Source organism: Octopus sinensis, linkage group LG1 (assembly GCF_006345805.1).
Source record: "Octopus sinensis linkage group LG1, ASM634580v1, whole genome shotgun sequence".
Taxonomy (NCBI): domain Eukaryota; kingdom Metazoa; phylum Mollusca; class Cephalopoda; order Octopoda; family Octopodidae; genus Octopus; species Octopus sinensis.
This window is the reverse complement of record NC_042997.1, coordinates 139733817-139761701: the sequence shown is the minus strand read 5'-3', so window position 1 is coordinate 139761701 and position 27885 is coordinate 139733817. Positions and strand designations below refer to the sequence as shown.

Genomic DNA, 27885 nt, shown 5'->3' with positions numbered 1-27885 from the left:
TATACAGTATTCAGACAGACAGACAAATAGAGAGGTAGGTAGGTATAGATATAGATATATATTATGTATGTATATGCTATTGAGTGAGAACGGAATTTATCCAAACTATATTTTTGAAAGTGTATAACTTTTATATAAACATATGTGATGTGTAAACTCAACTGCAGGTTGTTTTGGTTAGAAACTACAAAAATAGTAAAAGGCACAGAATACAGATGGAATACTTTTGACAGCAATGTTTTGAGAAATATAGATGAAATCCTCTTAACAACAATGTTTACAGCCATTTATTCCAAAATATTTGAAAATTTCATAACATTATTCCAAAATTCAAGATTAGCATGATTTTATTCACAGCTTCTTTAAAAATATTAAATAGCAAAAAGATACAATATGGGTTATTTTGTAATTAGCCTATTAAATTAAGAATCCTTTTAGAATCTGAGAATATTAACAAAAGAAAAATAGAAACAATTTTATTTTCAAATAATTCCCTTTCTGAATCTGTTTGGGTTAACCCCATTCTTCATTATGTTCTTCTGGTGGATCAGCTTGATTCTGAGGATTCTCAATTGGAGGTGGTACAGGCCGAATATTACCCATTAAATCTCGCATCACTTCCAATAAAGTTTCTATGCTATTGGTCAGTTGGGCACCATGGCCTCCTCCTGTGGCACCATGTTCTTCTTCAAGTGGTTCCTTTAATAAAAGAGGTATTTCAAACAGGTTATTAAAAGAACTGGAGAGCAGTGATAAAGGCAGGGGGCAGCATTCCTCTACTTTTCAGCTTATAAATAGAGAGACTTGTAACACCTAAGTCCACTCCTTCTCAACATCAGTTTTTGGATCTTAGCATAGCCTCTATTTCCTAAAGTCCATTTCCAATAATAGTTTGAATGATGATGATAAACTTGTAACTCGTTGGCAAAAATGTGTTGATTGTAATGGTACTTACTTTAATGAATAAAATTTCCGCATTGTTGAAATATATTGTGATGAATTTCATGTTTCAAAATGCAGCTTACTTTTTACTCAGCCTGTTATGTGTATGTGTGTGCATATATATCAAAGAGTGTAAGGAACATCATCATCATCAGAAAAGGTAAATCAAAACTAAATATGTTTTCAAGCTATACTTAATATGTTTTATGCAACACATACAAACATCGTTTAGCTTTTCTTCAGGTCTAATTACCAGCAGTTGTTTGCATCATTCCAAGGGGCAATGATGCAAACAAACTGCTGATAATTAAACCCACAGAAAAGCTAAACAATATTTTTATGCATTACATGTTACATTTACCTTTTCTATTCCTGACACTCTTCAATTTATATTCACACAATTAACAATTTTTGTTGCAAAACCATGAGTTGTATAGAGGCAGTCACCTTATAGAAACTTCCATCTGTTTCAATATGGGACAAAGTATATAAATATGCCAGTTAATAAACTTTGCTGACTGTGTATAACCTTCTTTTGGCCATCTATACTAGCCATCTGCATGCTTCAGTGCTGATTATCTTCATATACCAAGATCTTCTCGGATCACACTATCATTGTGTGTGTGTGTGTATGTGTGTGTGTGTGCATGCTCACATGTGTATAATATATACATACCCGTACACGCATGGGAACATGTGTGTATGCATATGTTCAGCAATCAAAGAAAAAATCAGATCCAACAATTACTTTTGGAAAAAATAAAAGTCATCTAAATTTTACGTTAAAGAAACTGACTTACATCAATAGAAAAGTCTGGCAGTAAGGACCTAAGGAATGTAGTAACTCCTCCGCTGGTGGAAGACACTCTTCTAGGTCTGAAAACACATAGAAAAACAACAAAGTCTATTAGAATGCACAGTGAAAACACCTAAGTGAAATATTAGAGGAGCAAAGTATTAGATATGAAAAATTTTCTGAAAGTCTTTTTCTAATCTAACCGAGAAGTTTATTAATGTATGCTCTTTTTGAATTACACCTTATTTACAAACTTTTTCTCTAATAAATTTTCTGGTTATTTGATCAAGGGAACAAATTTCTTAACAAAAGAATCACTATGTGGTTGCTCAACATGTTAGAAAAAGTAGCCAAATTTCCCTCAAAATACCCTTCCACCTTATACTGTTTTAAAAAAGAAAATACACATTGGATAATATAGTTTAGCAACAATATGTGGAGAAAAAAAATTAAAAAGTTGCAATCTCTTTAAACATAGATCTGGTCTATAAGAGCTGACCAGAGGCTAAACAAAACAACAATCTATCCATTGAGTTGTAGTGTAAGTGAATGGGTTTTCCATCGATAGTTGTATCTCTATCATAATTGTCAGATACAATCAGACTGACACCGTGACAAGGCTGGACCAGAGATTTATGGTTCAAGCTCATCTGACAGGCTTCAACATAGTTTATCACTTTAATATCTTGGAAAAAAAAATTCTAGGACACATAAGATAATGAAGTTCTATGTAAACTATGCCTGCAAAAAATATGATGGTTATGGCTAGAACATCTTAGGTCTACTTAATCATGGCTAAGTTGAGGGTTAGAGGTTGAGGGTTGCCATGGTGGAATGTACAGGGTTCTATAGAAAAGGCATAATGGCGGTGAAGTTAAGGCTCAGGACTTCTGACTACAATGTTGTAAGTTCTAATCTTACTATGGCCATTGAGTTATGTCCCTGGACATCATCATCATCGTTTAATGTCTGCTTTCCATGCTTGCATGGGTTAGACGATTTGACTGAGGGCTGGCGAACCAGATGGCTGCACCAGGCTTCAATCTTGATCTGGCAGAGTTTCTACAGCTGGATGCCCTTCCTAACGCCAACCACTCTGAGAGTGTAGTGGGTGCTTTTACGTGCCACCGGCATGAGGGCCAGTCAGGCAGTACTGGCAACGACCTCGCTCGAATCTTTTACACATGCCACTGGCACAGGTGCCAGTAAGGCAATGCTGATAACGATCATGCTCGAATGGTGTCTTTTACGTACCACCGGCACGGAGGCCAGATAGCCGCTCTGGCAATGATCACGCTTGGATGGTGCTCTTACTACCCTACTAGCACAGGGCTCGAGTGCCAGTAAGGCGATGCTGGTAACGATATGGTACATAACAATTATTCATTAGAATACAAAAAGAAAAAAAATAAATGGATAAATAAACTCCTGATTTACAGCTGAGTAATTAGTGGTAGGAAGGGGATTCAGCCTCCACCACAAACACACACACTAAAAAAAAAAAAGAATATAAAAAGAAGAAAGAAATACTTTATTAAGTAAACCATTGCAAACATGGAGTAGACAATGTTATGCATATAACAAATGAGCAATCATATGTGCCAAAGATTGAAGGACTGGGTGTTTTGAAATTACAGAAACAGCACCCTCTTACTCACTATAACAATGATACTTAATAATAAAAAATTTGGCTTTTGAGGGATGTAGAGATAGTTGACTGAACTGGTATCAGTTTTATAAGTGGTACTTATTCTTTTGAGCTCAGAGTGTTAAAAGGCAAAGGAAATACTGACATGAATTCAAATCATAACATGGTTATTATACTAGAGAATATAATAGACTAAACAGTAAAAATCTATAACAATGAAAATGAACAGAAAGAATGCTTTCATATTCACCTCTGTGGCCGTTTGTACGTCTCTATATTGTCCCTTGGTGGTAAAATATCATAACTTAGAATAACTGAGTTTGTAATGTCCTGCAATGAAATAGAAATCTTGTCAACTAAACTAATTTTAGCACTTTTAATAAATTCAACAAATTAATATATAATAGATGTGTGTTTTTGTGTGTATCTCTTTTGAAACAGTGAATGCTGCAACACACACAAACCTATAAATAATATCCAAAAAGTGTTTTTCAACCCAACATTTAAATGTTATCAGTTATAGCTTTATGTGGATTTTGAGAGCCACTGTTCCAAAACAGATATATTTCATGTTCTCTCAAAAGTGTACAAATACATTATATATATATATAACAAATAAGAAAATAGAGAAACACATTACTTGGTTTATCAGCTTTAGGATATTAGAATGTTACCTTATTTAATTAATTAATTATCAAAACTACAACCATAATAACATACATATATACAGTATACAATTCAATACATTTAAGATAATAATACAAGTAGTTATTAAAAAAAACATTAATATAAAGTGTAAGAATCATTAAAATCACTTACAGCTGTTTCAGCCTATGGAAAAAAGTAATTTTTTGTGCCTATACTTGTCAGTTATATTGAGGGTGTAGGCAGTTAAAAATGGGGTATTTATATATATATCCATAGGCCTCATCATATATATGTATGTATGTATATATATTCAGAGGAATACTGGTCTGTCCGCCTAACCACTGGGGTGACATCATTTGAAAGCTACAACAATGCGAGGATACACATTGTGATCAACAGCATATAACAACCTCCAATAATCTGGTTGATACAGCTGTGTATGTGTGTATTCATTTATTCTTTTACTTGTTTCAGTCATTTGCTGGAGCAAATACATATATTGAAAATGTGACACAGGGGAACAACAACAAAACATAGAAAAGCAAGGCAAAAAACACACATAACAAACACAGATATACTCAACCAAATATCATCACAATTTTCACAACACACACACACAAGTATGTATAAAATATAGTGAAGGTGCATGGCCTTGTGGGTAGGGTGTTGCACTCACAAATGCAAGATTGTGGTTTCAACTCCCTGGCTGGCTGCACATTGTATTCTTGTGCAAAACACTTTATCTCATATTGTTCCAGTCCACTCAGCTGTAAATGGATAACCTTGTTACAGACAGGCAGTCCATTCAGGGGAATACTGGCCTGTCCTACTAACCACTGGGGCGACACCATATGAAATCTACAACAATGTGAGGATGCACATTGTGATCAGTGGTGTACAACAACCTCCAACAGTCCGGTTGATACAGCTGTGTGTGTGTGTGTATTCTTTTGCTTGTTTCAGTCGTTTGCTGGAGCACTGCCTCGAAAGGTTTTAGTTAAACAAATCAACCTCAGAACTTATTTTTTTAAGCTTATTATTTATTCAATCGGTCTCTTTTTACAAACTGCAAAGTTATGGGGATGTAAACAAATTATATGTATATAATATATATATATATATATATATATATATAACGGGAAGCTTTATGAAAATAGACAAAAGACGAAGGCAGGTTTACGGAAATAAACAAAGACGAAGGCAGGTGGAATACAAACAAACAATTGTATTAGTATGGCGCTCAGGAAATATAAATAAAACAAGTCTTTTACGTTTCGAGCCTACGCTCTTCAACAGAAAGATACACAGAGAAAAAACACAGAAAGAAGGAGAGAAAAAAAAAAAATGCGTGCAGAGGCTAGCGAATTAACATGGCAATCTGATTTCGGCCAGAAGTCAAAGATCAAACGTGAGATGCAAGAGCGAAATTAGGGGAGATAATAGGGTTATAAACAACACACATAATTTGATTAAGAAATAAGCTACAGATCAATAGGGAGAATTTCAAAATAAGTTAGTCATAAAAATAGAAAACCGAAATGTTTAGTTATTGCTTTTTACCGGTGGAAGATCTGACATAGCTTCTTTGATCTCAGACAGAAGTATATATCGACAAATATTTCTAGGTGTGCCTTGATATCGTCGGTGAAATCTAGTAAAATAACAATGAAAACAAAATTGATAAAGTAATTTATGGACTTAAGTTTAATGATTTGCCAATTATACTCACTTTAAAACTTTTAAATAGCAACACACCTAAAATCACCTTTGGTTCTTTGTTAGAAAACTACCCATTTCAAAGTGTTCAGTGTTTAAATTCAAACCACCTATCATAATTTCATGCAAAAACTTTACTGTTAAATTCCATTCTAAACATCATCTTAATGGAAACCAATTATTGAAAATTTTTATTATTGTAAAAATTGAGACACACGGCAGTGCATTTTATTTGAAATAGCTTTGTTTCAAACATCTGCAGTTTTTTTTTCCATGCTAGCAGGGCTGAGACAGAAATAAATTGAGGCAGGATTTTTACTCCTGCAATTTACTCCTGTCCCAGCCATGAAAAAAAAGATGTTAAATGAAATGATTTTAACCAAAATACACTATTTACGTATGTTTTAATTTGAAATATGATAAAATCAATTTAATTGAGTATCAAAGGCAAAGAGGGAGAGTATCAAGATGTAAAAATAAATGTTCCAAAAAAGTATATAAAAGGTAGTGGAAAACAGTTCAATAAATAAAAAAAAACTGTAAATTATACAAGAAATAAGAAATCAAAACTTTGGGTTAGTTACCTTCGATAATATTCCTTTTTATCATCATTTTCAGCTTGGAAGTTTTGTACAACTACTTCAACATTTTTCTCAAGCCACTGGACATTTTGCATAACTTTCCAACAAGGCCAGACTTGCCCAGTATAAAGACCAATCAGTTGGCGTAAACCACTTGGCAATCTGCAAGAAGTTAAAGAGTATGATATAGTATTTGAAGTATTTTGTCTGTGTTTGTATGCACATATGGATGTGCACACATACATAAATGTATTGTAAATGCTCACATCTAATGATCAATTGTGAGAAGCAGATGAAAGACAACTACTCTTGGCTAGCTTACTATTCTGTCATAGACAATATTCCCAGGTGATTTAGTACCTGTTTCTGACATCTAAGTAAAGTAGGAAAATGTAACGTAAAATATTCTATCAATGAACACAACAAAACATCTGCAGCAGATTTGGACCCATGACCAATACTAAGAAAATGACTCAAAACTACTTACCCCACTTGAGCTTCAGTGAACAAGTGGCAACTGGTGACTACTCCTGCAGGGTTGACACTACATTTATCCAGAAGAAAGAACAGCAGTGCAGGAAACATACGAAGGCTTTCTTGTAACTGAATAAAATAGATATTAAATCAATTTCTGTTAGAGAAAGACTATGTATGTGTGTGTATAAGTACATAGATGGATGCTGATGCTAAGTGATACATAAATTGCTAATAAATAATTTATAACAAATTAATGTTTCTTTTATTGAGACAAGGCCAGTTGTAGCCAACTTTGTAGGGAATGATTGAAGTAAATAAACTGAATTATTCCTAGAAGATACCAGGTTCATTTCTTTGTCAATACTGGAAGAATGAAAGAATAAGTGATATTACCAAGGTGGAACTAAATGCCTTTAAGCAATAAATTAGCCTTTGACTATTTCTGCCTTCAGAAATAGCGAATAGTGTTTTTTGTTTTTACATAAATAAAACTCACAATGAGTACGTTTGTGCTCAATGAGTAATCATTCTTATTCTGTCACATAATCAGAAGAAATATTTCCCCAATATAAGGCAACAGGAAGAGTATCTGGTTTCAATAAATTCCAAGTGACCCATGCAAATATAAAAAAGTAGACATTAAATGATGATGGTAAGATAAAAAGTTAAATTATTTCTCTCTGCATTTGTATTTGAACTTATTTCTTTTCAACAGTTTTTAGTCATATTGCAGTACTAAATATTATGATCAATATCACACCAACAACATCTAAAAGAAATTGTCTTGCTATTTACTTTGTTTTAATAATATAAACCATATTTAATCCAGCATATTTGTTGAATAAAGCTGAGCTTTCTATTTGTAAAATTCTTAATACATACATACACGCATGTGTATAAATTTTAAAAGAGAATTATTTTTTGAACATTTTGATTAGTAATGATTGATTCTAATAAAAAATGAATTTCCTAACTTCTGAGACATCAGAAGCAAACTGTCAAACAAGCAATAAATCAGATGAAACACATGGTGAATACAAGCAGCTGAAATGGGATTCTTCTGAAGGATCTTGGCACAGTGTATTACTCAGAGATCAAGGAGTCTCTCCAGGTTGAGCTAAGGACTCTATTCCAATGGCCCTCCCAGGAAAAGTGGGTGTAGATGGATGGAGACACAGGCAAAAGTCAGTGCCACTTAATTGACAGTAATGATGTATATTAAATAAAATAACTTTTCACGACTTTTGTGTTTTATATACATTTAGAACACCGTTAGCATACATCCTTACAAAGCACATGACCAAGCAATTAATAATTAAAATATCTTACTTCTTCTTAAATAAAGAAAAGCATTGCATTTATGATAAATAAATTGTGCATTGAAATGAAAGGTAAAAATCTAATTAAATAAAAGGTTATAACAAACCCTTTTGTCAGCTTTCTCTGTACTTTCATTATTTTGAATTGCCAGATGATACATAGCTAGTGGAACTGAGAATGCAAAATTTGGTAATTGTGACAAATTTTTGTGAGGCTGAAATTTCAAAGAGAAAATTTTTTAAAAATCATCTTTATAACAGAAATGTAAATAACAATTATTTCTACAACCTTCGTAACTTGAAACTCTTACAATTTTCCTCTCTCATATTACAAAAAAAAAAAAATAACAGCTGATGGTACAATTATGCCAGTCATTAAAGGCAACACCTAGCACAAAATATTTAAGTGAATAACCAGTGCAACACAGGCCAAATCATGTTTTTTTTCTCAATGATAACATGAGATATGTTTTCACAGAGTTGTACAATTTTAGAACATTTATATCACTTGGATGACTTTTCTAATATCAATTATTTATCTGTAAAGTAGATACATTGTTTCTGGGGAGAGTCATTCTCTTTTAGTGCCTTATTATTTAACACACTCACTGGTAAAATTTCCACTTATTTCTTATTTTTATTTTCTAAAATTTTACCAGTGAGTGTGTTAAATAATAAGGCACTAAAAGAGAATGACTCTCCCCAGACACAACAGAATATGCTTCAACCCACGAACTCATATAAAGAATCTTGCAAACTAAATCCAAAAACGAAATAGATACATTGTTATTAAATAGAAAATATAAAAAACTGAGTAACATGCCTTGCTTAGAGGCACAATATAACTCTGTTAGATTTGAGGTATAATTTATGAATTTGGACTTGTGTACTATTTAGCATTAAACCTGAAGAGGCTCTTGCTCTTCATAGAAACTTATTTACTCCACTAAAGGAACCCAGTGCGACAGACAAAAAACTAAACAGCAATAAAAAGTTTTCAATGAAAAGAGCAAATCCATTTAACATTTTAACTTCAGGGAAGAAAATTTTGAGATCTTGTTTATTAAAAATTTTCTTTTGTTTTCTAGAAAAAATATTTTATTCCAACTGACCTCTTGCTCTTCATAGAACCTTATCAGAAATGAGAACTCTTCAGCTCTGAGTGCATAGTAGTCAATGAAGAGTAAAACACAGAGAGGGTCATTGTCAGGGTCAAGGCTGAAATAAAATACATAGAAAAAAAGAATGTCAAGACTATGACAAAACCTGCTTAAATTTAGGGCAGATATAGAATGCTTAGTTTGATTTGACTAGGATGTGTTGTTGTTTATATATTCACCTGTAAGAGTGTACATAGATCAGGCTCCATGTGTACGTATGTATCATCTTGAGCATGTGTCTATGTGTTACTGAGTGTATATAAATGTTAATATGAGAGTGCATGCATTGTGTGTGCATCATATGTGTGTGTGTGTGTGTGTGTATCATGAGGACATATGGCCTAGTGGTTAGGGTTTTGCACTCACAACTGCGAGATCATGGTTTCAATTCCTAGGCCAGGTGTTGCATTTTCTTTTTGAACAACACCACTTCATTTCATGTTGCTCTGCAATCACTTTGACACCTGATGCATAGTACACTGTGCACCTGCTCAGGCAATGTCGATTTGATGGAGAGAATGAGCTAATGTATGGCACATATGTTTGATCACTATAAACAAATCATTTGTGTAGGTCATTCAGTAAAAGCTGAACACTCATACAACACCGCCAACGAGTGAGTCCATTATATATAGTTTTCATACAATATAAATGAGTGTACTTCTTATAGGCTTTTGTAGCTGCACATATGAGTGTATCTTTTGGAGTGTAAATATTTACTTCTAAAATAAGAATAAATGTGTATACTTGAATAGATGTGTGTGTGTGTGTGCAAGTGTGAGTGAGAGAAAGAGAATAGATTAGTTTAGTTGAGTAATATATTTTACCAAACCATAGGTAAAGAAAGCTACAAAAATTTGAACAAAATGTTCAAATATAGGACACTGCTGTGACCTATATCCTTGTACACTTGAAATGGTTAACTTGGAATATAATCCACAAACCACTATATCTATCATTCAAACAACACTGTCTATTGGCCATGTGACAGTTACAGCTACAGTTGTAATTATTTTGATGTCTTTGTCATCGGAGATGTTTAATTAAACATATAAATTTCTTTTTGACAAGGCACAAAGAATTTATATATTGGAGGCAGAGATGTAGCCTCAATTAGTTAGGGGTTTACTTCTTGCAGTACAGACAAAGCTAAATACAAAGTAATATTGATTTCTTTTGATTAAGCAAAAGATTAAATCTCTCTCAGTTGTAGATCTAGTTCAGTGGTTTTCAATCATTTTTGTTCTATAGACCCCTTTGATTCTTATTTTACTTTACACGACAGCATAGCCATCCCTTGTTTATAAATTTCTTTGGACCACAAGGAGTCTTATGGATCCCAGTTAAGAACCACTGATCTAGTTGCTAAAACCAGCTCTAGTAGATCATTAAGAATGAAGCATTTAGTTTCAGCCTCTGCATTAAGTTCAAAGCTCTCTGAGATCAATTTTTTTCCATCCTTCCATAGATGATAAAGTAAATACCAAACATATAATGGAGCAAAAAAAAAAAAAAAAAAAAAAGACCCCATTCAGTCATGACCATGGGATTGCACTTAGAATTTTCCCTCCAAGGCACAAGTCTGGGTAAGGTTGTTTATAGAAGACCAGCAGTTGCCCATCCATAACAGCTGCCCCTCTCCATGTTACTGATGTTATCCATGGTAAAGGCAAAGGCCGATACAGCTTGGCACCAGTGATGTTGCAACTCATTTCTACAGCTGAGTGAACTGGAGCAACATGAAATAAAGTGTCTTGCTTAAGAATACGACACACAGCCCAGTCCAGGAACTGAACTCACTACTGCATGATTGTGAGTCTGATGCTCTACCTTCTGAGCCATGTTCAGTTAATTAAAAATGAGTGGACTTGTGCCAATATAGGAAATTCTCAAGCTAGCAATACTAATAAAAAAGTAAATTCCAAAACTCAGTCTTTGAATTTACTTGTATGAAACTGGGTATTTGAATTATTTTTCTACCAAAATAAGATGAACATGTAAGTGATGAATGTTCATCTTTTTGGTAAATAAGTACCAAAAACATAACAGTGAATCTTTATACCTAAGTAGAAGTTTACAGTATTCAAGTGCAGTTCTGTTGCAACCTTTACTGCCAAGATAAAAAATGTGCTTGAAAAGAGCAGTATAAAATGCTCTGTTCTCTTGGCGCCGAAAATCCAGTAAGCAATTTCCTTTAGTTAGGCTGAACAGTGGGTGAAATGACATCTCAAAAGAAAAGAGAGCTCTTTCTGAAAAATAAGTAAAAAGAAAACAATTATGAAGCCAAATTAAATATAGACTGGAAAATATTTTTATGATCATAAATAACCTATTCTAAAAGGGTTTGAAAAATATATACATATATTTGAATACATATATAGGTGCAGGTGTGGCCATGTGGTAAGAAGCTTGCTTCCCAACCACATGGTTCTGGGTTCAGTCCCACTGCATGGCACCTTGGACCAGTGTCTTCTACAATAGCCTCAGGCTGACCAAAGCCTTGTGAGTGGATTTGGTGGACAGAAACTGAAAGAAGCTCATCATATATAATATATATATATATATATATATACATATATATATATATACATACATCTGTGTGTGTGTATTTGTGTTTGTCCCCCAACCATTGCTTGACAACTGATGTTGGTGTCTTCACTTCCCTGAAACTTAGCAGTTCGGCAAAGGAGCCCAATAGAATAAGTACTAGGCTTACAAAGAATAAGTCCTGGGGTCGACTTCTTTGACTAAAAGCAGTGGTCCAGCATGGCCACAGTCAAATGACTGAAACAAGTAAAAGAATATACATACATGCACTCATATACTTAATGGAACATTAATGTAAACTTGCGTTTATCCCTATTTTACCAATATTTTCTCTTCAGTTTATAACAACTATACAGAACACAAACTGGATTTTGAAAATTTCTGTGGAATTCTAAACATAACAGTAGCAATTGTACATCTATTTAACATATAATACACACACACACACAGATATGTCAAGACATCTGATGTTTCTAAACAATTTCAGCTTTTACTGTCAAGTCTTGGTTTACTTGGGTCTATTTTAGAAGCAACTTACTTAAGGCTCTATAGTTATATCAAAACCAGTACCATATGTGGTTGTGAAGTGAATTACTTGACTACATAACCACACACATGCATATATCTTATATAATTTGTCAAGGTTATTTCTACAGATGTTTGGTAGAAATTATAGCCAGCACTGATTTTTTTTCTACAATGTTTCATACTGAGATGTCAGATGTAAACAAACAATGAGGTCAAAGACAAAAATTGGTAATGAGTGTATATGCCATGTTTCAGGGTTTTTGCCCCTCCATCAGCACCCATCTAACCCATTTTCGCCTCCGAATACATCTCTTATATAGTCACTGCACACAGCTGGCAGAATTGTTAGCATGCCGGGCGAAATGCGTAACCGTATTTCATCTGCCGTTACGTTCTGAGTTCAAATTCCGCCAAGGTCGACTTTGCCTTTCATCCTTTCGGGGTCGATAAATTAAGTACCAGTTACGCACTGGGGTCGATATAATCGACTTAATCCACTTGTCTGTCCTTGTTTGTCCTCTCTGTGTTTAGCCCATTGTGGGTAGTAAAGAAATAGGTATTAATTTATTGGATATACCAATTTACACATTAAATGCATTTCTAGAATTGGTATGTAAATATTATATAATTTACTTAAGTTTTATTAAAATTCTAAATGTTTCAAAACAAGATGGAAAGGAATTCAATGCAAAATTAAAAATTATGTTGAATTTGACAGAATGGAAAAAAAAAGAATTTATCAATAAATACCTATTAATTCTTTAGCTCTGTTGAGGTCCTCTCCATTTTTACAGATTTCACTGAATTGAATAAGACTGTCAATATGATACGGATGGTCTTGGAGAATATCCTGAGATCAAAACAAAATTTGAAAACTTTAATTTGTGAAATTGAAGATAGACACAATCCATTTATATTACATGCATAGGTAGAAGAATCTAGAATCTATATATCCATACATCCTGATGTGAAATAAGGACTCTAAATGTTGTCCCACCACAATCTAAAGATAAACTGGAAAGTCCAAGTCTAAAAACTTAGGCAAAATATTCTTAACTAGGTAAAAAAATACCACCAGTTAAGGAAAAGCTAATATCATAAAAGAGCCATTACTTGAATTTTATTAAACAAATCAAGCACAAACCTTAAAAGATTATTTCTTAGTTTAAATAAATAATATTGCACAACTTGGAAAAAAATTGTTTTCAAAAGGGTATAAAGGAAAGAATTTATACAATATTTTAAGTGATAAAATGGCTGATATGTGTGTGCACACAGACAGGTATGTATATACATTCTATATGAAATTATTCTTAGAATAATATAGTCAAACCTTAAACAAATGGGATATGAGAAACTCTCATACACATACATAGATACACAAAAACAAAGCTCCAAAATATCACTGAAATCGCTCTCAAACCACACCATAATGTTTTTAAAGACATGGAAAGATACTTTTACTAGCTAACCATTAATATTGGAGTAGAACACCACCCCAAATTACTTCTGCAATATTTATTTCTAGATCTACAAAGAAGCTTTTGATATCAAATAACAATTAGACCCCCCAGTATACAAAGTATGTATGTAATTTTAAAGTTGATTAATGAATAAGATGCAGTGTCTAGAATTGGTTAATGTTAGAGATCTAGAAACTAATACGTATCCTTCAGGTTTCAATAATGAAGTTGTTCATATTTACAATTTGTAGAAACAAAGTAGGTACAGCATGGCTGTGTGGGTAGGCGCAAGGGTGGCTAGCTGGTTGAAGTTTGCTTCCCAACTATAGGTTCAGTCCCAAGGGCAAGTCCCTTGGACAAGTGTCTTCTATTATGGTCCCAGGCCAACCAAACCTTTATGAGTGGATTTGGTAAGCAGTAACTGAAAGAATCTCATTGTGTGTGTGTGTATGTATACTACTGTCTCTTTGCTTGGACAATATGTGATAGTTGTAAATAAGATGTCCTTCATGTTCAATATTCCATGAAAACATGACCGGTCATAAGGAAATATTACCCTACTTGGAAACAGGTAAGGGTTGGCAACAAGAAGGGCACCCGACAAAAGAAAACCTGTCTCAACAAATTCCGTCTGGCTGACCCATGCAAATATGGAAAAGTAGGCATTAAAATGATGATGAAATGCATACAACTACAAATGTACATCGACTTCACTTTAATGATAACACAACAACTAAATGTATTCTCAGTGAAAAGGATGATAAAACACTTTTTGAAAGAAAACTGAACAGTGAATTAATGAATGTAGCAGACTATCTTGATTCAAATAAACATCACTTACTTGGTTCAAGCAGTGATACTATTTATCTCACATCTCATGTACTAAATATATCAGAAACATATGCAACTAAACTGCTAGACCTTGCAATTATTCATGAGCTCTCTGGTGATTTCACATAAACAGTATTGCAAAAGAAATCCTGCAACCCAAAGACTGGCTTTCCACTTTATAGTTAGAAAATGCATCAACTCTCAACAGTTAATCTCTACAGAGCTCAAGTTAAGCCCAAAGTGAAAGATTCTGCCACAACTGAAAACATGTTGCTATTGTACATACAAGTATTGTAGACTGCATAAAAAAAATCTGACTGATTGGCAAGGAATTGCTCTCCAACAGAGTCCAACATCTGGTCTGCAACTACAATAGCCACTGCTCCTTAGATCTGATGAGTTTTGTACAACTACTATCTAGGCTCATTCAACTCTACTCCTTTTGTTACCCATATTAACTTCTATACTCTATGCCAAATTATTCCTCCAGAACATCAGCCTTCAGGAATTCCCTTCTTATTCATACAAGGCATCCAGCTGTAAAAAAAAATTACCTAGGCTTCAACAAACATATTCATCCAACTCATGCAAGTATGGAAAAACATTTAAAGGAACAAAAAAAGTACATAAATAGCTTATACAGTTAAGTGAACTCAGCACCTTAGTATAAGATAGATTGTGTCTGAAAAGACAAAACAGACTAACTAGAATGTCTTTCAATTTTGGTCTCCTTAATCAGGGCTAATCAAACAAACAAATATAAACACACAATGGTATACATACAGCAATAGTGTTTGTGTTTAATGATTCAACAGCATCATAGAATTTGAACTGAATTTCTTGATATTGATGATTGTGCTCAAATGTAAACATCTGCTGGCTACCATCATCAGCTGTCTTCACCAAAGACATTGATAAACCTGTATACCGTATATAAGAAAAGTATCATCACCAGGAATAAAAATAAAATGTTACAGTAAACAAAAGAGAGTTTAAAAATTAAAATTTACTTATCATACAAAATGTATATATACCATTAGATGGTATGATACTGTGGATTGGTCTGAGATAAAAACATCTTCATAGATTTGCTGTGTTAAAAATACAATATATATTGCAATGAGACAAACTTTGTCACTGTAGTGATTAATGACAATAACAGATGCATTTGCCTCTCACAAGGTTTGATATGCTGTGCACTTGTCATCTGTTTAAAAAATATTTGTGCCTTGATATATAGGAATAAAACCTGAATAAAACATTCACTGGTACTGCAGAAGCTTGCATGGTAGTAAAAAAATTGAAACAGCATTAAATTAAAATTGTCATCTGTACCTCATCATACTAAATGAACACACATCATGATGCTGTGAAATTGTTTGAAGAGATTTTATCTCAGACAATTCTACAGCATCATGTCTTCTAACAGTCTGTATACATTTAATATGACACTCAGGTGGCAATTTTAATTTAATGTGTACATCAAGTTTTAAATATTATATTCTTTTACTACTTTCAGATATTGACTGCAGCCATGCTAGCACACTTGAAGAGTCTATCAGATAAGAGTCTATCAAGTCCAGGAATTGACTAGTACTTGCTTTATTGATGTCAACAAGATGAAATCATATTTTAGCTGCATAAAAATTTTAATGCAGAAGGTAACTAAATATCAGAAAGTACTTTTACAATGACTGTTGCAGCAAGGCTGGAATTTGTAAATACATGGTTAATAGCACAATACTCTAACCACAAAACTATTTAATTAATAAGGCAAAATAAGAAATTTCAAATTAAAATTTTTTATCAACATATTTCTTGGGCACATATTTGTTTTTACATAAAATATTTATGAGGACATTAATATATAGGAAAAAAGGTAACTCCTCATAAGTTTAGTTTTGCATGAAGCATAAAATATAAAATAAGTACATTTTCTGATGCAATATATTTTATGATTTTGCATCAGAAAACGTAGTCATTGCAAAAAAATTTCTTCTGAATTACATTTGGAGCTAATGTTAAGTGGATCTGCAAAGACTGATTTGGGAAATTTCCTCTATCTATGATGATGTTTCATCTACTTTCATCTAGTTTCTCTATTGTGCAAGAATCATTTTTGGTTCTACAAGAAATTGCATTAGAAAAAATTTGGCTATTTATTTCTGAACATTCCAAATAAATTCAAAGTACTCTTTGATAGATTCAATGACTTTTTAATCCATCTTGTTTTCCTGGCAATGGATTGCTGCAAGTACCCCAGATTAATAGAATTAAAAGTATTAATATTTCTATAATCAGATTGTTAGGATTCCTGGTAACATATTTTGCTGTCAAAAATATGTTAGAACAGATAGTGTCCCATTTCTTTTTTATAAAAAATTTGTCAGATCTATTAGTATACTAATTTTTGTAAATATAGCATTGGAACTATAGAAATCGTTTTTTTAATCAAGAACTACAATCACAGGATTGAAAAACAGTTACAACATCGCCGTCCAAACACTGGTCATCCAAGACCTCTTATAATCTGCACTAATTTATGAGCAAGAACTTCAAATTACCACAACCACCAAACTAGTTTACTGGTATCATGCACAGTACAGTAATAATAAACATGTATCATTTATACTAACATACAGGTACCTGTATTTTATTTAATTATTTAATATTTGTTTAGTTTAGAGTGTGTTGACCAAAGTGACCACACCTGCTTTGGAAAAAAATCAATAATTCAGAAAGGCTTTGGAACCAAAGGTTCTGAAAAACTGATGTTATGACTGTATCTATTTTATTCAGTCAAGCTGCTTTTATAGATTCCTTACTCTCAGTCACCATCGAACTCTATTATTATGAATTTGAATCTGGAGCTTGAGTCAGAGTGAATCATTCATTAGCTGAATACACAAGCATGAATGTCACTCCTATGGATGCATTGCAGTTACTCTCTTGATAAAACCTGGTGATCCTGAACATTGACCTTCTAGGGTTCCTCCACTCAGCATCAATGTAAGTAGCACCATTGGCTCAGTTGAGCTTTTCCACTACCTCTTCACAATCTGCCATGCTGCAGTCCCATGACTTCGCTGTACCCTGGCAGGGTGGCTGAAACGGTGCTATGTCTTGCCAAAGGGCAACCCGTAACTATGCAGAGCATGATTGTCACTCCATGAGGTATTTTCAAAATACCCATATACCCATCTGTTTTATAATTAGAGAAATACTGAATTATATACCTGTCTTTACGTAAGGTGACCAATTATCTTTAGGTGTGCTAAGCCATGGTGTTGGTCGACCTTTTCTGTTTCTTCTTGATCTGTACAATAAGAGAAGAAAGTCAGTGTACAATAAATTTTTTCATCTTATCATTGATAAAACATTATGGAACTGATGTTGCACAATCTATATTTCAGTTATTTTCTATAATTTTCGAAAACAAACATTTTACAGACTGTTCTTTCTATATGCTTGATGATGACGTAGAATCAGTAGTACTACTGCTTGAGTCAAGCAAGCAATATTTGGTTTTGTAATATTTTAGCTGGTGTTTGAATTAAGCTAGTCTGCTTCAGTGATTAACTCTTTAGCATTCAGATTTCTCTGTTAAATGTAATGCTTATTTATTCACATTGGTTTGAGCTAATCACGCATTATATCTCGTAGCTTCAAGGTTTCAATGGCGTGTTTGTATATTTTTAGAATAACATTGTAGGGAAGGTGCAAGAGACTGGATCTGGTCAGTTTTTAACATAAACCAGGTAAAATATTTGGGCTGGATAAAATGTTAAAGGGTTAATTCATTGTTCAGTTTTCCAAACAGTTTTTGACTATCACTTTCACTGAGGATACAGTTATATTAAATTGTTGATCCAAATTTGGGTCTGTAAGCATTTTATTTATGTGAAAAGGAGAGACCAAAGTCTTGAACCTTGAATCATTTTATAAACTGAATATTTTTTTATATGAAGAACTTTTACATTAAGATTCCTTTCTATGAAAGGTAAAAGGCTTGAAATTTTTGGGGAGTAGGGTCAGTCAATTACATTGACTCCCCCAAAAGGATGAAAAGCCAAGTTATCATAAAGATGGACAAAATACTGCTAAGTATTTTGTTCAGCATTCTAATTTATATATAAAAAGCTTGCACCTTTTCATCATCATCATCATCATTGTCGTTTAACATCCACTTTCCTTGATGGCAAGTCAGGAGGCTGCACCAGGCTCCAGTCTGATCTGGCAAGGTTTCTACAGCTGGATGTCCTTCCTAACATCAACCATTCTGTGCCATTAGCAAGGGGGCTACACAGGCAGTACTGGCATTGAACACACTCGAATGGTGTTTTTTACATGCCACTGACACGGGTGCCAGTCAGGCAGCACTAACATTGGGTACAACTATGATTTCACTTGATTCAACAGGTTTTCTTAAGCACAGCATATTGCCCGACAATTGAAGGGTACTTTTAAACAGGCCAGTTATGCATTGGCATTGGCCACAGCTACGATCTCATTTGGCTTCTTGGGTCTGCCTCTCCACAGGTTCCTTCCACTGTTAGGGTGTGACACTTCTTCACACAGCTATCCTCATCCATACACAACACATGACCATACCAGTGCAGTCGTCTCTCTTGCACACCACATCTGCTGCTTATGTCCAACTTTTCTCTCAGGGCACTTAGACTCTGTCAGGTATGCACAGACATCACACATCCAGCAGAGCATACTAGCTTCATTTCTTTCAAGCCTACGCATGTCCTCAGCCCATGTTTCACTGTTGTGTAGCATGGCTGTTTGTACATATGCATCATACAGTCTACCTTTCACTCTGAGTGAGAGGCCCTTTGTTACCAGCAGAGGTAGGAGCTCTGTGAACTTTGCCCAGGCTATTCTTATTCTAGCAGCTACACTCTCAGAGCACCCACCTCCACTACTAACTTGGTCATCTAGGTAACGGAAGCTATCTACTACTTCTAGTTTTCCCCCTGGCATATGATGGAATCTGTTTTCTATACATCTTTGGGGTTTATTGCTCCTGTGCATCTAACATGCACAAAACCTATCTTCCCAGTTAACCTTCCTTTGATATTGCTGTATCTCTTATGTGTCCATAGCTTACACTGGGTACATCTTATGGAGTTTCTACCTACGCCTTTTCTACCGATCAATCAGGGCTATCTACCTGAAGGGATTTGTGATTTGTCCATCTTCCTACTTACAAAGACTTTTGTGTTTGCTAGATTGATCCTTGGTGAACCCCTACTTCTACCAGGAACTTTTCACTATACTTGTTGTCGACCCTCATCTTACTGACAACATTCCTGTATATGTTTATACAGCTCACAGCAACCACTCATCTATCCCTAGTTTCCACACTGACCACCAGATAAGGGATCGGAGGACCCTGTCAAAGGCTTTCTCTATGTCAACGAAAGCCAAGTAAAGAGGTTTATCTTTGGCTAGGAATTTCTCCTGCAGCTGCCTTACTAGAAATATAGCATCAATAGTGCTTCTCCCTGGCACAAACCCAAATTGCATCTCGTCTAAACTAACTCTCTCCCTAATTAGTTGGGCTATGACCCTCTCCGTGACTTTCATCACCTGATCCAACAATTTGATACCTCTGTAATTATTCCTATCTAATGTATATACTTTGTAGCAGTTGACTATGGTGCTGCTACACCAGTCATTGGGTATGACTCCTTCATGTATCACCTAGTTGACTATATGGGTGACTAGACTATAGCCAACACCGTCAGATATTTTAAGCATCTCAGCAGTGACTCCTGATGGGTTGGGGGCTTTCCCTGTCTTCATACCCTTAATTGCATTATCTACCAAGGTACTGTCAATTCATATAGCTGATCCCTCTGAACATGTTTTTCATGCTGGCATGGGCTGGATAGCTTGACAGGAACTAGTAAGGTGAGGGGCCACCAGCTTCTACAGTCTGTTTCGGTTTGGTCTATATGACTGAATGCTCTTCTTATTACAAACTACTCCACAGATTATACTGGGTGCTTTGTTTGTGGCACCCTCACCAATGCTTTTACATGGTACCTTGGTTTTAGGATCTCAATTTTATTGTGGTAGGTGGGTCTTATATATATATATATTGTTGTTTGTTCCTTCTCGTGCCATGCCTGGCTCATAAGGGCCGGTTTCCTGGTTTCCTTGGTGTATAGGTTTCCCACCTGGACGGGACGCCGGTCCATCACAGGTGAGCTGCAAGATGCAGTAGGAAAGAGTGAGAGAAAGTTGTGGCGAAAGAGTCAGCAGAAGTTCGCCACTACCTTCTGCGGGACCCACGTGGAAGAACTGTTGAGTCAAGTGAAGTCATTGTCATGACCGATGACAGTACCGCCTGATCGGCACCTGTGCTGGTGGCACATAAAAAGCACCATTTGAGTGTGGTTGATGTCAGTACCATCTGACTGGTGGCATCTAAAAAGCACCATTTGAGCATGGTCAATGCAAGTGCTGGCTGACTGGACCCATGCAGGAGCACCAATTGAGTGTGGTTGATGTCAGTACTGCCTGACTGGCTCCCATGCTGGTGGCATGTAAAAAGCACCATTCAAGAGTGGTCAATGCCAGTACTGCCTGACTGGCCTTGATGCTGGTGGCATGTAAGAAGCACCCACTACACTCTCGGAGTGGTTGGTGTTAGGAAGTGCATACAGCTGTAGAAACTTTGCCAGATCAGATTGGTTGGAGCCTGGTGCAGCCTTCTGGCTTGCCACCTCTCAGTCAAACTGTCCAACCCACGCCAACATGGAAAGCGGACGTTAAACAACAATGATGATGATGATGTGTGTTTTTTGGGTTTCCTATTCTCAACATTATACAACGGTGCAATGTTGAGACAAACAAGTATTGCCATCATATAAGTGATATCCCTTATTTCCAGTCCTCAGTGAAAGCATATCTGAACATGGAGAAATATTACCTTGCTTGGAAATAGATGGAGAGGGGGTAGCAACAGAGAAGCATTGAACCATAGAAAATGTGTCTCAATGCAAGCATGGAGAAATGGACGTTAAAAGGATGATGATAATGAAATAATGGCTTCAAATTTTGGCACAAAGCCAGCAATTTTGGGGGAGGGATTAAGTCAACTACATGAACCCTAGTGTTCCTGAAAGGATGAAAAGCAAAGTTGACCTCAGTGGAATTTGTACTCAGAATGTAAAGACAGACGAAATGCCGCTAAACATCCTTCCCGGTGTACTAATGATTCTGCCAGTTTGCTGCCATGATGATGATTAAGTATTAATATGCATTAAAAGTCGAGGTCAACTTTGTCTTTCATCCTTTTGGAGTGAACTCAACAGTATCAATCTAGGGCAGTGGTTAGCCAGATCTTTAAGATAGTGAGCAAAATGTCTTATCGTATTTGTTCCAGCTCTCTGCATTTTGAGATGAATTCTACCTAGGTATCTAAAAAGCACCCTCACCAATCCACAGGCCCAGCAGGCCAAATAAGGTAAGTTCTCATAACAAAAATCAGAACCTAATAGATGGTGCTGGGTGTAATTGAGAGAGAGAGAGAGAGAGAGTTTCTCCAGCTGGAGTAATATGTACCCTGATGAATAAATGAATTAATTAATTAGTTAATTAAAAAACCTTAGTTTCATGCCAGCAGAAATAAAAACTTACGTTAGTTCACTTTTTATAACTCGGGAGCCAAATAATCTTTTCAGTTCATACTCAGGGTTTAAATGCCTAGAGAGAAAGAAAAAACAAATGTATTTTAAATAATATTCAATTGAAATATGAAATATTTTCTATCACAAAAATTGAAAGGAATAAAGTTAATGAAACACTGCTTATCACCTGTGCTCAACATTAAAAATTGAACGTGTGCTGCTTGCTGCTATTTCTTTATCTGAGACCTTACTTTCCTGAACAGGAAATTCTCCCAAAATAGCATTTGCTTCTTCTATTTCTGCATCAATGTCATCATTATTCTGAAAAAAAAAAAAAAAAATAAATAAATAAATAAAGCAATGAATAAAGATATACTGTCATATTGCCTTTGTATGTTTTAGAGAACATAATTTTAAAGGCAACTCAGCTATATTAATAGCAAAGAATTTTTACCAATTTGAAATCAGAGCTTCCTTACATTTTGTGCAATAGTTGTTTCATTTTTACAGAATCCATGAGTAGCTTTAGATTTCTTCTTTTTTTTCTTTTTTTGTGGTACAATTTTGCTTTCTTTCTGAACAACTTCATTTGACTCTTCTGTTAATTCTGCTTGAGTATCATCCTTTTCTTTTTCCTCTTCATCACACTCATCTTCTTTGTTCCCATTTTCCAGCTATAAGGAAGAACAATGACTGATAATCAGATTCAATTTATTTTGTCACATTTGAGACAAATAAGTCCTGAAGAAAAAATTACTCCTCAACTTAGATTGTGATCAGTGGAAAAAGAAACCTTCCAGTTAGAAAGTCAGTGTAAGACAATCTTTTACATAACACTATTGTACATACTCACATATATATAAGACCAGGGTAGACTTGTTAAATTAGCCAGATGACATTGAACACTCTTAAGATATAACTTACTACAAACCATTGAACATATATCTAAATATGAACAATGTCTAATATTGGTTGTAGACAACATTGTAACAAAAATACTATTCTAAGTTCAAGATGTAAGACACAAAAGATATGAGAATATATGTAAAAAAAAAAAAAACCAAGTAGAGGAAATTGTACCAAAACATTTATGTGGTGTAAAATGCTTCTGTGTTAAAATTTGTCTGCATTATTGATCTAAGAGCAAATGTTCAGACTGCATAACAACCAGGTCAGAGATAGTTAACACTTTTGTTAGCATTGCTGAAATGCATTGCTTTTCTGTCAGTAAATTTTGAAAATAATAAAGAATTTAGTAAAATAACTTTGTCAGAAGGAAGCTGACATTTGGGACATTAATAAGAAAATTTTAATGGAAGACTTTTATTTAGATCACTTTAAAATAAGAAGTTTGTATCATAAAACCAAATGAAGTCTTAAGCAGGTTACTACCAAAAGGATTATGTTCTTAGATAATTGACAATCTTTACTTTTGTCTGAACATAACTGATTTTAAAATGAAAAAAAACAAAACAAAACAATGTTATAAGCTTAGCTCCATGGTCATCTCCGATTGCAGAAAATTTACAGAAAGAAACATATACATTGAGCCTTAGCAAGTTCTTCTTGGTTTGTTTTATATCCAAAAATTTTAATATCTGAGAGAGGTCTTTCTTTACTTTCTTAACAGCACACTTTAAAACATCAATGAAGTCATTTTGAATTGTTGTCAGACATAAGACATCTTTCAGTTTAATGATTGCATTGATGCAACATAATGCAAAGAATTTTAGCTTAACTAGTTCCAGTTTAATGTTACCTATAAATAGTTTCAAGTTAAACTGTTGGTTTATGCATCCATTTCATCAACATTATCAATATTTAAGTGTTTATTAGATTAAATCTTGTTAGCTGGTTATTAAAATTTAAAATCTTCACTGAGTAGGCTACCCAATATTAGAAGTTCATTCAAATCCTTAAATGCCTGTGTATTGGTCACCAACATTATCCAAATAGTATGCCAAAACTATTTTCAGATAGAATTAGCAAGCACATTTTATTCATTGCCATTATTTACAGTGCATGCATATATATTAATAGAGAACAAAATACTTAATTACTTAGAATACTGTAAATATAACAATATACATCTTAATAAGGAGATAAACAGGAGCAAAATGATGTGCCGGTGTCATAAAGGTTTCTTCTGAAGCGGGGTTAATTGGTAGAATCTTTAGAGCTTTGAAGAAGGGGCTTTACAGTATCTAGTAATGGCATTTTTATACTCTAAATTTGAACTATGTTGAAGCTATTATTTTTCATCCTTCTATGTTCAGTAAAATAAGTAGCTATCCAGTACTATATTGATATATTTTTTTTAATAATGAAATTATTGTATAGTGCTCAGGTGCACCACAACTTGTCAGAAAGTGCATATAAAGTACATGCAGTAATGTAGAAATGTCTGGAAAGTGAACATGCTTGTGTGTGTATCAAGTGTAGTGTTGGCGAATCTCAGGAAGCATGGAAGTTTTGAAGGATGCAGTGCTCTGACAACTAACAACCGATGCCGGCAGTTTGTTCCACGCTTCAGCAACTCTCAGCGTGAAAAAATGTTTCCTGAAGTCATGGGAGCTGTGCTGTTTTCTTACTTTGTAAATATGTCCACGGGTGTTAGATGGGTGGAGTGATTGTTCCCCCAGGTATCCCAAAGTATGTCTTTATAATTATCATATTTTATTTCGATTTGTCCACAATATTTTTTCAATCAATTTTATTTATTGTTTTCACTGCTACCACTCCTTTCATCAAACTTTTCCAAATTTTTACTGTTCTCAAACTGAATGTCACTTTCCTCTTGTTTCTGTTTTATGTTCTCTAGTATATTTTTTTTTTGTTTTACATTCACGTCAGGGGTAAAAAGTTATATAAATCTAATTCATAATATTCATTTACTATTTTCTATATTTCAAAAATACCTTCTCGGTTGTTTGAATTTTTTTGACCTCTATGGTTAGAACAGATTATTCATTAAAGTAGTCGTTCAGTAGCTCTTTTTTCATACTACTATTTTCTATATTTCCAAAATACCTTCTCGGTTGTTTGAATTTTTTTGACCTCTATGGTTAGAACAGATTATTCATCAAAGTAGTCGTTCAGTAGCTCTTTTTTCATACAAATCAAATTTTGCCTGTGTTCTTTATTGAAGGAACTCCCGACTGGATCAGCATAATCTCAATAGGATCTCACAATACATTTGTAAAGGGATATATTTCTATGATAAGCATTTAAAAATTACTATTTTTTATCTATGTAAAGTATAAGAGCCATCTCAATATGGCTAACCACTAAGGGTGGGTGTTACTGTAGCTTGTAGCCCCAGGAGATCATCGTCTCCAGCTGAGATGGCTAGTATACCTTACATTGTTGTGCAGTTACTGTTTACATCTCGTTCAGAGATTTATTATTGCTTATTTTTTATCTCTTATCACAATAAGCTTTTTCCTATATTTTTTTTCTCTCCCCCTCTTTCTGATTACAGTCTGGCAGAACTTATATTTCTCTTGTTCATAAATCTTTCTTCCTATGTGAAGATGTTCATATCTAGATGGGAAGCTAACACCTAGTTTTCTATTCCCTGGATATCTTCTTACAGTTTAGGAAATCATTCCTCTTGAATTGTTTTGTGTGGGTAACTTTGGCACCATACCCCAAAAAGTATAGATTTGCGTTAACATTTCTAGTAAGTCTTTCATTTGTATTACAAAAAGGATTGGAATCCTTGAAGTATTCCTGATGTCATGGAGTGTCATGTTGATTAATTTGTCACAATCACTTGTTTTCTGTCACTGAAAAAGCCTTCAATCCAAGTTGATATGCTTAAACATTACAACCACATGTTTTTAGCTGAGTCGGGGAAAATGCAATCTATTCTTATTTCTTCATTCACATCATCTATCCATTCTTTTGTTACTTTTATCAATTGTAATGAAGTTAATCTTCTAGAAAACAGAAAAGGGAACATACTGTTTCTAGGCATTAAAATAAAATAAAAATTGCTTCATAGAATTCACAATTTCATTTTTTCACAGTCAACCCAGATATATAAACAGATTTTACAAGTTTTAATTTAACGATCAACAACTTTAAACCCTAAAAGCAACGTATGGAGGAAATAGACTTTGTGTTCCCAGAGCTTCTGATGAGAAGCAATCAGCTATTATATCACTATAACTTTTATCAAACAATTGCACCATATCAAGTAACTATATTGTATAAAAGAATACAGAAACTACGCTAAAATCGGATGATGGTATTGTTATTATTTAACAATAAAAATTATAAAATTTATTGAATCATGTAAGTTAAAGATATTTTAATCTGGACGAAATAAATTGAAAAAATTATCTGGCAGATATACTTTTTTAATTAGTGTAATCAATCCTTTTAACTTCATAACATCATGGAGCTCAAATATAAAATTACTGGCGCACGTCATAAAAATTTAAAATAAATTTCCGGCATCCATTTACTACTTATTTTGTTTCATTTAGCATACCATGTATGTCAAAATGGTACTACTAGCGAACAGTGGTCCCGGTGCGCGCACTCGCGCATCCACGCTAGCTACTCGTAAGTAGTCGATCCTACGAGTTTTTAACCCTAACCCTAACCTTAGTTTGTTTATAAAAATAATTTATTTACTTAGTTTAAAAAATTATTTACTTTGCGTTTTATTTACTTTGTTTGAAAAATATATACATTGTTTTAAAAAATAATTTATTTACTTAGTTTAAAAAATTATTTACTTTGCGTTTTATTTACTTTTTTCGAAAAATACTATTTAATTTTCCTTGATATGTATTCAGCCTTGAAATACAAATATACGTGCAAGTCGTTGTCGGATCGACTACTTACGACTAGCTAGAGCGGATGCGCGCACCGGGACCACTGTTCACTAGTAGTAGCTGTCAAAATTACAAATAATACGTTTTTCAAGACATTCAAGCATTAGTATAGATTTTCTGAAGGCTTAAATTATAACTAGAAAAAAAAAAAAAAAAAAAACTACAGCGTACCGTTTGAGAACCGCTGGTTTAAAAAAATGTAAATCAATGCAACTGGTTGACGCGAAATGTTCAAGAAGGTCTTACTCCTAATCTCGGCAAAAACCAGTTTTGTAAACAATTAAATTTTTTTCTCAAGCAAGCCATAGAACAACGATCATACGTTTCTTCATAGATATGAAGAGTTTGCAGGTTTTTATTTAACGATGCATAACCTTATTAAAAAAAAAGGATAGTATAAGAAAATAAACTTCGTGTAGCCTGGTACAACTTCCTTATTCTCCACAAAAAAGAAAATCTACAGTATTCTAGTTATCATCAAAGAGCAAAATTAAAGTCAACATATTGGATACTTTACCAAATCGAAACGATTACCAACGAATTCTTTCTTTTTCTTGTTTTTATTGCGTGCGCGTGGTTTCAGAAGATAATCCTCATTGTTTAACTCCTTCTCACTGTTACTGTAATTGTTCTCGTCGCCACTGTCATTGATAAGAACAGGGATATTGTCCTTTTGAAGTCGACGAAGAGCACGACTAGACATCACACTGTCCTGTTTCGAACGTAATAAGTTTGT

General features: G+C 34.1%; 1 protein-coding gene across 1 annotated transcript; it reads right to left on the bottom strand.

Annotated features, from left to right (window-relative positions):
* Positions 1–329: 329 nt before the first annotated feature.
* LOC115216374 (transcription factor 25) lies at positions 330–27881 on the bottom strand. Its single transcript, XM_029785669.2, has 16 exons — positions 27667–27881; positions 22782–22976; positions 22490–22623; positions 22313–22378; positions 17893–17972; positions 15440–15576; positions 13113–13212; positions 11350–11536; positions 9240–9345; positions 8235–8342; positions 6819–6934; positions 6335–6493; positions 5595–5685; positions 3637–3716; positions 1743–1818; positions 330–699 (listed from the first exon to the last, which is right to left on the bottom strand). The coding sequence occupies exons 1-16, from the start codon at positions 27850–27852 to the stop codon at positions 514–516; spliced, it is 2007 nt and encodes a 668-aa protein (XP_029641529.1). The 5' UTR covers positions 27853–27881; the 3' UTR covers positions 330–513.
* Between the last annotated feature and the right edge of the window lie 4 nt (positions 27882–27885).

Coding starts and splice junctions, on each gene's coding strand:
- LOC115216374 (XM_029785669.2), bottom strand. CDS start 27,852: ATGTCTAGTCGTGCTCTTCGTCGACTTCAAAAGGACAATATCCCTGTT. Junction 15,577..17,892: donor GTCACCTTACGTAAAGACAG/GTATATAATTCA, acceptor TACGGTATACAG/GTTTATCAATGTCTTTGGTG. Junction 13,213..15,439: donor TAAACACAAACACTATTGCT/GTATGTATACCA, acceptor TTTTGATCTCAG/GATATTCTCCAAGACCATCC.